A 12,382-nucleotide genomic window follows, 5' to 3' on the forward strand; every position below is an offset into this window, starting at 1 on the left:
TCCCCTTAGAAGTGAAAAGACACCATTCACATCTTCATCAAAAATAGGTGGTAGTTCGAGATAAAAGGAAATATTACCCTCCTCTTTAGGGTTGAGTAAAAAAAAATCGATCTAAATTTTTTCCCCGAATCCGATCCGAAATTCGAAAAAAAAAATCCGAATATACGGATACCATTTAAATTGGTTATCCAATCCGGTTTTTTCCTAATAAACTGGATCAAATGTGGATTGAGATTTTTTTATAATCGGATATCCGAATACGATCCAATTTTTAAAAAAATAAAAAAAAAAAAAAAAAAAAAAAAGGAACACGTAAAATGTAAAACCCGTCCGCTTAAAGACATCGGGCAACATATAATATATTTCACACAAACACAAATTACACAAACCCTAGCCTATATTGCATCCCTCTATCGTCTCTTTCTCAGTTTCGACTTTCACCCAGATGTCAAATTAACTTTCGCTCTATCCTATTTCTCCTCAGTCATCATCAAACATCAATAAGGTAATTTATTTCTCTTTCATGACTTTTTTTAGTTTCAGTTTTGTCCTAATTTATTACAAAACGTTTTATGGATATTTACACGAGTTCAATTGAAATCGTTTACTGATTTTTAACGAGCGGTGAGCTCTGCTATTTCTTCCTGTTGTTTCATGTTTATTGACTTAAACTTGAATATACGACATGAATCTTACTCTTTTAGTTGATTTTCTAATCATGTCGTGAAGTTAGATCTTGGTTCGTATCAGTCACGGAAGATTATGTTCATTTTTCATAGTTTATTATTTGAATTAATACTTTTAATACGCACCTTGATTTTTAATTATACTTGTGTATATTATGCTTTGGATTTGGGAGCATATTGTTTGTAGATGCAGAGATTCTCAAAGTTAGAAACTTGTACTAGTATATATGGTCCAACTCCTACCCTTCTATGTATTCACTTTGTATTTATAAAGTTCACCTCTTGTGCTTTAAAAGAATGGATGTTTTTCTATGGCAATATATTTGTAGTTTTATGCTTTTTAAATCGTCTAATTTTTTTTTTCTTTCTTCATTTTATGCAGATGAGATCAAGTTATGATGACAATAGTGATGCAAGATTCATCAATCTAGAAGATGATGATGCTGGTGAAGAGCATATTTCCACTAAGAAAGCGAGAACGAATACTCCACAATAAACGAGCAAAAAGAGAGGTAAACCACCAAAAATGTCCACATATAGCACTGTAACACAGGGAAGTAACTTCAGAAAAAATCGATCTTCTTTCTGGATCATTTTGAAAGAGCTGATGAAGGAGAAACTGCAACTTGTATATACTATGAGGAAATTATAAATTGCAAATCAACTAATGGGACTAGTACTTTGTCTGGCCATCTTAAAATGTCTTCAAGTTTGTCTGTCAATGTTGATATCAAACAAAAGTTGCTTAATTTTGAGACGATGACCATTGTTAATGAAGATGGTTCCACCCATGTTAGTGTTCCGACATTGTGGGCCTATGAATATGATAGAAGTAAAAAGTCACTTGCTAGGATGATAAATGTGGATTAGTTACCATTTCTCACTGTGGAGAAATATGGATTTAGAGGATTTTGCAAAGACATGAATCCTCATTTTACCGCTCCTTCTCGATTTACTACCACTAAATATTATTACAGTTCAATCATTAAAGAAAGGAGAAAGTTGCATGATTTCTTTGGAACTATGTCTTCTAGGGTGTGTCTTACTACTGATTTGTGGACTTTTGGTCAACACTTAGGCTATATGTGTCAGATGCTCATTTCATTGATTGTGATTGGAAGTTGCATAAAAGAGTCATTAACTTTTGTCAAGTTTCTTGTCGTACGGGAAAAATAATTGGTCAAATGATTAAAACGTTTTTTGTCGGAATGGAATTTGAAAAATATATTGACTGTGACGGTAGACAATGTTAACTCTAATGATGTTGTTGTTGATTAATTGAAGAGAAAGTTCAATATTTCTGAAAGTGATGGAATGCAAGGAAAGTATTTAAATATGAGATATGTTGCCCATATTTTATACTTAGTAGTTAAAGATAACTTACATGATCTTTTAAAAGCAGTTGAAAAAGTTCGTGCTTTAGTTAAATATGTAAGGTCCTCACCCGATAGAAACAAAAAAACATTTAAGGCATATGTATTAGAGGAAAAATAACAAGTAAAAGAAGTGTATGTTTAGACGTCGAGACTAGATGGAACTCCACTTATTTGATTCTTGAGTTTTCTTTAAAGTTTAAGAAGGTATTTGGCCTTTCATATGTAAAAAACTCCACTCTCCGAAAAGAATTGAGCTAGTTTGGTGATGATGTTACGACTAAGGAGTGGAAACAAGTGTCCTACTTGTTACCTTTTTTGAAAGTTTTCTATGATACCAAATTGAAAATTTCGGCTTCTCTTTATGTCACTAGTAGTTCCTATGTTGAGGTGATATTTGGTGTTGATGAGGTGTTCTCTAAGCATCTCACTCAGGAAGATGACGGTATTAGAAAAATGGCATCTAAAATGAAGGTCAAGTACGACAAGTATTGGGGTAAGATTGAGAACTTAAATTTGATTTTGTTTATATCATTAATACTTAACCCAAGATGGAAGTTGGTTTGTGTGGACTAGATGGTGAAAAAAGCATATGATGTAGAGAAATGCAAACTTTTAAGCTTGAATATCCCATATTTCTTCCAGTCCTTATTTGAGGAATGTGCTTCTTCTATTCCTCAATCAAAGGAGGTGACTCTTCTTCTAGTTCCACTAAAATCACCAGAGCGTTCATCCAAAAGATAAAAAACAAGATGATATTTTTAACTTTGGGGCTTTTTTTGGTAATGAGTTTGAAATGAAAATGGGTGATGGAGATGTGGGGAAAAATAGAATGGGAGAGGTACTTGGTTAATCCTCGAGAAAGTAGGGAATCATCTTTTAACATCCTACAATGGTGGAAGGATAACCAAAAAAAATATTTCGTACTTGCCATGACGCCTCGCGATGTATTCGCCATTCCGGTCTCTACGGTGGCTTCATAGACCGATTTTAGCACCGAGAGTCGGGTTCTTGATTTATTTTGTACCTGTTTGTCTCCAAGAATGGTGGAGGCTCTTTTATGTGCACAAGAAAGGCTCCGTACTTCCGGCAGTCTACTTTGCATTGAATACACATTATTTGACATGGAGAGAATTGAAAAGGGTGAGTCCATTTTGTTTCCTCTGATCTCTGGCTGGTTTTGTTTCTAGCTTCTTCTTTTTTATGAAAAATGATTTAAATTTGATTGAAAGAGAGGTGATTTAAGCAATGGAGTAAGTAGTACAGTATTATTGCATCAGTTATCCAATCGTGGGCGCGGGTGTGATGCCATATATCGTCCATTTTTTATTCTCTGATCTGAAAGTGCTGAAAAGCGTTAATGCTTGTGTTCACGTAAATAGGAAACGTGGTTGTCCTCACTTCTCACTACCATATGTCCTAAACAAAATGGTGCCAAATCTGATGAATCAGACAAAAGTTTATCACCAAGAATATAAAAAAGATAATTTTAAGAATGTCACTAGAAGAGAGTCGCCTTCTGGAAAGCTAACATTCGACATAGTGTTGCATCATTTTTTCCTTGTAGTCTTGTACATATTTTTCTCATACTTTGTCTCATTGTTCTCCTCTTCTTATGTAGTATTTATTGAAACTATATAATATATATAATGGCAGGAATGGAAACTAGTACAAAAATTGGCAGGAATGGAAGACTTGGTGTTGGAGCAACCTGAGATCGTTGTTGATGAATGATGATATTTGAATGCACATGCAGGAATTGTTAGCTCAATGCGGTTTTTAGACTTGTTTTGAAACATTATGTCTTTTAGACTTATTTTGAAATTTGTAATAAAAACTTGTAATTTATGCCACTAGGACTTGTAATTTATGCGACTAGGACTTGTAATTTATGCGACCAAGACTTGTAATTTATACGGTCGACGAAGTTACCTTTTTTAGTGGGGTGAAAAATGCGAAGTGGACGCTTTTAGTTTTAGTTTGTCCGGTGTCCATACTACTGATACCAGCCTCAATAGATCTTTTACTGTACATTTAAATTCGGATCTTCAAAACTGGTTTTCCGAATTTTGGGATTCCATATTTCCGGATATCCGAATTATTCGGATCGGATGTGGATCATGAAAATTGATGATATTAAATTCGGATATCTGATGAGGATTTGAAATGCGAATCCGATATCTGGTTTTGCTCAGCCCCACACCTCTTACAAGTCATCAAGAAATAATGAAGACTTTATTCCAAAAGGAAAGGAAAGTGTCTTTTTTTATGCAAATATATGAAGTTTAATGCCCATGTAGGACCGTCTTAGATTTAAGGAAATCAAGAGTCAAAACTCTGATACCATATGATACAAAAACGGATCCGTAATATGAACTTGCAGCGGAGACAAAAAACTTGTTTATGTGTTTTTGATATGGAACGAAATAAGTAGTGAACTGATTTGAAAAACGGAAAATAAAGGAGGATTTTACTCTGTGGTTCTACCTCGAACGCGATTCTAATAAAGATGAGATTGCAGGCCAATCCTCAATCGCCAATTCGAAGTACACTCCCAAATTTTAAAACAAATAGCTACTCCAATATCCGTCTAAAACAATAGCTGTTGTTCGATTTATAGAGGACTCCAACAAGGCTATCGTTTAGGTCACACAAACTATCTACTAAGGATATTATTTCCTAAAGACGATAGCAAAAATAATGGAAAGAAATAACAACTAATTAAATCTGATACAATGATCCGTTTTTATTTCGTATCAAACACCTTTGCCAAAACATTTGCCATCAAATAAACAAGGATCAATTAATATCAATACGAATTACACTAATTGGTTTGAATAAAGAATATTTGGCATGTGTTTAGCTAAAAGGAATCATGACCTATGCGGCTTTTTAATGTTGCTTACAAACTCCCTGTAAGGATGACTAAATTTGCTAGAGTAGTTTCATTCAAAGAATGCATGAGTAGATACGCTTGTTACCATAGGCGTCATCGTATCTAGATTGCCATTGAAAGGTGTCTTAAATTTTATTTAGTTATATTTTATCATTATATACATTAAGATCAATTTACACTATATCCGATGGTATGTAGTGGTTGTATAAGATAATGATACAAAACATGTGTACAGATAACTTTCATCTAGAAATACAAAGGCAACGGTCAATGTCAATATTATGATATAGAAGTATTTTGAAAATTACTCAAAAGGTTGGAGAAAAAAATACTTAAATTCAAAATTATCCTAATGGCTTGCGTTAATATTAGTTAAGCATCTTATATAATATGGGAATGGTACAAATTTGGAAATAGAACTAACCTTGTTCTTCAAAATTTGAATTTCTTGATACATAATATTCATCTGACAATTGACATTACAATATTAGCATCTATCTCAAAATATGAAAATCGGAATTTAAAAAAGCCATAATAGTAATATGCAATAAGCAAAAAATTGTTCTTTTGACCTAGCTATAAACATCGCGGTGTGCTGACAATAGATAATGCATCATTTCTCTCCATGTATATCATGTTTAGTTTTTTCTATTTGTTTATTTTTTTAGTCTTACAAAATAAGCCAATATTTTTCTTAGAGTGAGATTATAAAACACATGATGTAGATACGGGCTTAAAGTTATGATATCCTGTATGACCATATGTTATATTGGTTTTTATCTTGGTTCTTTTTTTGGTGAAATGGTTTTTTTCTTGGTGTGGAATAATATTAACATGTCTTTTACTACTTATCCTTTATTTACTTTTCTCACAAGATTTGTATGTTAAGTTGTTTATTTACTTCTAATGTTCTTACTTAATTATGATGTAATATGGCTAAAGGACTCTTGAGTTACTCCTCCTAATCATGACATACATTGTTAATGAATGAACAGGTTGAATTCAGTGCTTACTTGGCTTTTGATGAATGAGCTAGCGAGTGTTGTACTTACAATGATTTACCTTTCACATTGTAGTTTAGACTCGTATCTTACATTCGTAATCATGCGTTTTGAGGGGTCGGAGTCCTTTATATTCATTTACGTTATGTTTTGTATATAAATTTTCGAACCTTATGTTTTATGTTTATGATTTAGTGATTTCGTGGTTTTATTATTAAAGTTTTTAAAATCTCGCATTTCCCGCTGCAATATTCATGTTTATTTTGTTGTGTAACCACGAGATTTCACATGGTCAATTATTTTATATCCCTTTAAATCTCTTTTGTTATTGACTGTCATATTGGAAGTTTATACATGTTTCTCTAATGAGGATTAAATGTATGACACATGCATTTAACAGAGGGCTTTTTTTTTTACGTAATATTGAATTTTATGTTTGTAATAGTCACATTAAGGTGGATGTTACTATTCAATGCCCATTAATAATGTATTGAATTACTCTAATTAATCACATTTAGTATGTGATTAAGTAGTCTTTTATCTCCCTTGTAACTCCCTATGTGGAGAGATTATAAGGAGAAAAAGCTTAAAAAATGTAACTCATGGACACACACAACACACACAAACATACATACTCTAGAGGCTAAGTCCACCATCAATGTGACTTGGGATTTGGGGCGTGAACATATTTTGGGAACTCTAGTAGCCGCCGGAGGTACGATATACGGTAGTGGGCAGTTAGCAAGCACAACGATCCGATCGCTTCCACATAAAGGTTAGTCCTTATTTTCCTATAGTGGTATAAGAGCAAATGTGTTTTGCTACTATCCCCAATTATGATTAGTTCATGTCATCTATAATCCCACTCTTGTGTGAATTGTCCGCATTTGACTATATATCAAAATGTTTTGATTTTTTCCCATGTGTAATGTGGACATCTGCACATGTCAATGCTCAGATTATTTGTTAGTTAGCCATGTATACATGCTTATTGCGTGATGTGTGGGAATGAAATGCCCAAATATGATCAGTTCGTTTTAATCTTACCCTGCAAAAAACACTTGTGTGTTTTTCAATCGGCCTATGTGGCTGTCGTCTTATTCTCTGATCCGTCGTCGGACCTAAGTGAAACTGTGGTTAATGGACTGTGTGTCAGCCATGTTGGAATTACGTCGTGTCTTCGTCGACTAGTGTATGTCACTTGTCTGCGATAAAGCGGTATCCCCACTTTTAAGGCAACGGTTGAATATCGTTCATCATTCCGACATTCATACGCGGCCGATTCCATTTAGATGGCATGTGTGGTCATCTCTCTTTTCCCTATTTCTTTTATAGCGGGTGGGTCGTGACTCGTGTACACACCTGAAATTAACGCCATTGTAGTTGTGTACTGTTTGATTCGTCCATCGAAATGTCAAAGACGATTGGCGGATGGCTCGTGGGTAAGTAGCCGGAATCAAAGCGTGTCGAGGTCATTCATCGGCTACGGTGAAGGTTCATCAATCACTTTTTTTTAAATTATTATGTCTTCTTAGTGAAGATGAGAAAGCTTAAAAAATATTGGTTGGAGTTGTATAAACAAATAGAATGGGTTTTTTTAGTTTGCTTGTTTGAGTGCTGATTGATGGAGACTCATTGGTGTGAAAAGAAGATGAATAAGTTTCATTCTTCTCTTTGTTTCTTAGCATTCATTGAGGATGAAGTTTTTTTTCTCAACTGAAATGGAAAAGGAGAAAACGAGGCGGATTTTATGTCTTGTTTTTTAAATATTATTCATGCATATTGTAATTGATGCCATATAATCTTCCGTGTGAAGATAGAGGGTGATTAACATCTGAAATGGAAATGAGTTCTGTTTTAATATCTTTATTTATTTCTTTTACTAAAGTTATTTAACTATAAACTCTCGACATGGTGCTAAATCGGTTAGCTAAAATTTATAGCATATGAATATGTTTCGTATGAAAATTTTAGCATGGATCACATAAATTTGTTTTATATACGATTTTGTATTGTCCATATAAATATGTTTTATATGTATGATAAATATCTTTGTGATTTTAATTATATCCTATAACATTTTATGAATATGTCATAAAATTAATTTTTTCGCTAATTAGTTTAGCAAGTTTTATAAGTACATGAATATGTTTCGTGTAAGATTTTGTATCGATCATATAAATGTGTTTTATATGTATACAAGTGTGTGGATCATATAAATGTGTTTTATTTGTATAATTTAATTTCTTAGTGATTTTAAATTATACCCTAGTATTTTATGAATATGTTTCATATATAAAATTTATTTTACGTGTAAGTGATAAATATCTATGTGATATTTTATAAGTTACATGAAATTTATCCTTGTATGTAAATTTTGTACGTCTTAGTGACATTTTTTTTGGTTTGAGCAATTGGCTAGAAAAATTTTGAGTATGAGAAATATTAATGTTTGACTCCGTGTTCGATTTGTATATGTTACTCATAATTTTGTGTATGTTATTTTTGCGAGATACATTTAGAACTTGCGAATTCGTTTCGTTTATTTTGTCTTGTAAAAATTGTGTAATTTTGTATTACATAAAAAAAAATATCTTATTCACATTTATTGTTCATGAGATTTTATAACTTACATACAAGGCATATATCTTTGTGATATAATAGTAATCGTAAATTTGTTTTACGAAAAGATTTATATCTTTTTGATATACTTGGACATGTAAATTCGTTTTACATCTAAGACCCCATTATATCTTAGTGATATATGATATCATGTAAATTTGGTTTTTACATGAGAGATGAGAAATTTGAATACATATTAGTTGTGTATAAATAACTCATTAAAATTGTCATATGTGTTATGGTCAGGTTTTAATTAATTTTAACGATGTGCAAATTTGTTTTGCATAGTATTTGTTTAACGGTATTTGTAAGGGTGAATGACTAATTTGTTTAGTTGTTTATTAAAGATTAATGATTTCGTTTCGTTTATTCTTAAGAGTTAATTAAATTGTTGAAATTTCTCGTTTATGGTGTTTGTGATGATTATGAGCTTAGCGAAATTTTAGAACGAACAATATAAATGAAGGAATTTTGATAATTTAATTTGGAACTGTGCCTTAATCCATATACTTGTGTATGACAACAAGGGTTTTTGGTGATTTGTTCACCATAGTGAAGCGGTTAGAACTTTGATCACTAGACTGATAAGATTTAGTATCTTATTAAAATCACGATTTGAGAAATTGTGATCACTATTATATGATCGAGGTTAAATATCTTTCTAATGAGTAGGATAATGAGAATTTGTTTTTCTTTACCAGTATTTGTTCAAATATAGTAAACTTTATGCATGTAAAATTGTGTTATTTTGTATGTATACCTATTAACTAATTTTGAGACATGTCTTACCGCATGTGTAGTGTGAGACTAATGTGTAAGTCAGATTCGATTTGACGTAGGGTAAAAGATTGTGTGTCTTGACCCAGAGTATTTGAGGATTGTCACCGTGTTTTATTTATCTTACGTGAAATGATTTTTAAACACGCGATTGGCTGACGTAAGAGTTTATTTTTTTTTTTCCATGGCGAATTGTTTGCCATCCGATTCTGGGATTAGAAAAAATAGCAAACTCTTAATGGGTCATATTCAACACGCTCAATCCTTAGTAAAAGTCTCAAATTTTATCGAGACGGGAAAAGAGGGCCTTTTGGCGCTAATGTCTCTTGATATGATTGTTAATGGTTTAAGTTTTTTCTTACGATGAGTACAAATATGTGGTATTGTTTAATATGTCGGACTTAGTGTCGGCAAGAGAATAGTATAGAGATACTATAAATTTGGTTCATGTTAGTTTCGAGCCAAATGACATCCTTCTCCATCAATTCGAGTTATATGGTTGTTTCTTGCATCTCCTGCTAATTCTTGCCCTTTGTGGATTTAGAAACGGAGTGAAAATTTTTTATAACTCGTTGTTTAATCCATTGTTTGTCGATGGATAATTCAAAGAGGCTTTGTGCTACTTTGATTTGTTAAGTCTCTATGCACTTAGAGTGCGTGGTTATTTTTCAATAATTAGTTTATTGGAAATTACGAATTCTACTTATTAAACCTCTTGTTAATAGTTTGTTATGGCTATGTGTTTGGTCATAATATATATGTTCACTGTGTTATTTTTTAATTTGATTCATCTCTTTGATTACATTTTCATGTATGTTCATTGTCTCAAACTTTTATATTTCAATCTTTTTTTATTTTTAATTGTGGGTGGTTAAATGTTAAGGAGCATCATGAGACTGTTATTTTTCCTCTTCTTTTGAGATGATTCACACAATGGGTTTTGTATCCATTATTTTGTCATTTTATAAAGTGTTTGATATGTTCAAGCAGTTTATGATAAAGGCGAAAAACCGTCTTTCAACTTAGAATCAGAACTCTTAGTAAACATGTTGGTTGTGAATAACTATTTGATATGTTCAAAGTGTAAATGAGGAAAAATATGTGCGTAGATCTTACAATTCCTAATTGATAAGACAAGAGATTGTTTTAGTTGAGGAATTTACATCACTTGACATGGTTAAGTGAAGTCTAACGCTGATCAATAAGTTCTCCTTCCTTGGTTTAAAGGAGGATTCCTTAAATATGTTTTAAGGAAATTTTGCTCGTTCTTATTAATAGATTGATCATTCATACCTTAACATTTGTCAAACTTTGTGCTTACGAGACCCACAATATTTATTCACTTGGATGTGTTTCTAAGTGTTGGCGACGGCTAATAGACTTATGTATTGTGTTCGTTATAATCTAGAACTATCTATTGGTGAGTGGGAGAATTTTTTGTGAACCCCGTTGAGACACCAAGAATAGTTTTAACTTCTCTCTATGTTTTGGATAGTGGGAGTAGTTTCATGATCCAAGGTAAAGATGAGAGTTTGTCTACTAATGAGAAAATATTAACTTGTGTGTCAAGTGTTTTGCTCATTATGGAGGATATTGGGAGTTGCTCCTTCTATTCGTTTTTTGAACCACTTTTAGTAAGTGGGAGATATCACTTTTAGTAAGTGAGTTTTTTCGCCAAGTAATAAAGAATGGATTGTTATTATGAGAGTAGATAGACATTGTGACAATGAATGATACGGTTATGGCAATAAAGTTTAAGACTATTTTGAGATATGTTCTCAAATGTTGAGATTTGTTCCCATTTCTTCTAAGCTTTGATTATCTATTTGAATTTTGTTTTCAAATGGATGTAAAGACTATTTTCTCGTATCATGTTGCTCGAGAAAAGCCTATATGCATAGATTGTTCAGCTGAGTTCGTCTCAAATGATTAATATAATAGATCTTTGTGTACTTCAAGCTTATTCATATGTTGAATGATCTATATTTATTTCAAATTTCATAAACCATTTGTGTGATGATTTAATTGGAATGGTAAAATAGTTTTGGTTATGGCAAAATTATATAAGAGAATAAGTTTCTCTTTGTTAATGGATGACATATTGGTATTTAGAAGAAAAATAAAGTTTGTATGTCTAAACAAATGCTCAAAAGTAAGAAACAATTAAATTGTTTCTTATTCTGGTATAGTTGGCATTTTGACGTGTACCTTGTTTAGTACATGGTTGAAAGGCAATTTGTGATTGGTAAGTATTTGTTACCTAATCAATCCTCTACATGTACAATGATATGAATGATTTTTACTTTTACCTTTGTGGTAAGAGTAAATTAGTTCTTGTGTGGGACTAAGAGTTGTCATCAAGTAAGATTAACTAAAAAGATGGTTGGCGCATTATTTTATAAGATGTGTTCTTAATTAGTTCATTTGTTGAGCTAATTGTGCGAAAGAGTCAGCTTAAGTTTTAATCTTGTTGAGTTGTAGATGTGTTTGATGATGGACATTTTTTGGATAAAGATTTTGTATCTTTTGGAAATGTTCATATGCATTTGTTGCATGATGAGGCACAAAAGATATCACCAAGTTTTTAGATTGCCTAATCACACGGGTAATCGCCTTGACACTTGTGTAGTAGGCAAGATGAGACTGAGTCACGTTAACACTTAGTGAGTGTTAGATAAAGATTATCTTTGTACATGGGTTGTATGGGAAATATATTGACTCGTTATACAGTCGCCTTAGTAAGTCTAAGATGAGACTTTTGTAGTCGAAGTATGAGAAGACACCCTATTTTCATACTAAAACTTTTAACCGAATCACAAGTGTGGGATTGGATATTGTGTATATCAATATAGTGGCTTGGGTTAGATACTTGAGTAGTATCTAGACTTATGATTCGCACGACATAGAAGCGTGATATGTCCTTCGTAGTAGGAGCTATGTTGTGACACATATATCATACTATGTGTGTTAGTAAGTCGACGGTTAGGAGTGACAGATGGTTCCCTACTTTGTCATTGTGTGATCCTA

General features: G+C 32.4%; 1 protein-coding gene and 1 long non-coding RNA gene across 2 annotated transcripts in view; one reads left to right on the forward strand and one right to left on the reverse strand.

Moving 5' to 3' along the window:
- The first annotated feature begins 389 nt into the window (after nucleotides 1-389).
- On the forward strand, nucleotides 390-3,804 carry LOC141596872 (uncharacterized). The gene is made up of 3 exons (XR_012522621.1): nucleotides 390-505; nucleotides 1,069-1,198; nucleotides 3,716-3,804. It is a non-coding gene; the product is annotated as an uncharacterized LOC141596872 (long non-coding RNA).
- A 170-nt stretch (nucleotides 3,805-3,974) lies between these two features.
- The window catches only part of LOC141596871 (agamous-like MADS-box protein AGL12), a 54,264-nt gene continuing 45,856 nt past the window's right edge, over nucleotides 3,975-12,382 (reverse strand). The window contains exon 5 of the mRNA XM_074417140.1: nucleotides 3,975-5,421. Coding sequence (XP_074273241.1) covers nucleotides 5,305-5,421 — 117 coding nt within the window. The 3' untranslated portion in view covers nucleotides 3,975-5,304. The remainder of the gene's footprint in view (nucleotides 5,422-12,382) is intronic.

The sequence above is a fragment of the Silene latifolia genome, chromosome 8 (genome assembly GCF_048544455.1).
Source record: "Silene latifolia isolate original U9 population chromosome 8, ASM4854445v1, whole genome shotgun sequence".
In the NCBI taxonomy this organism is placed as follows: domain Eukaryota; kingdom Viridiplantae; phylum Streptophyta; class Magnoliopsida; order Caryophyllales; family Caryophyllaceae; genus Silene; species Silene latifolia.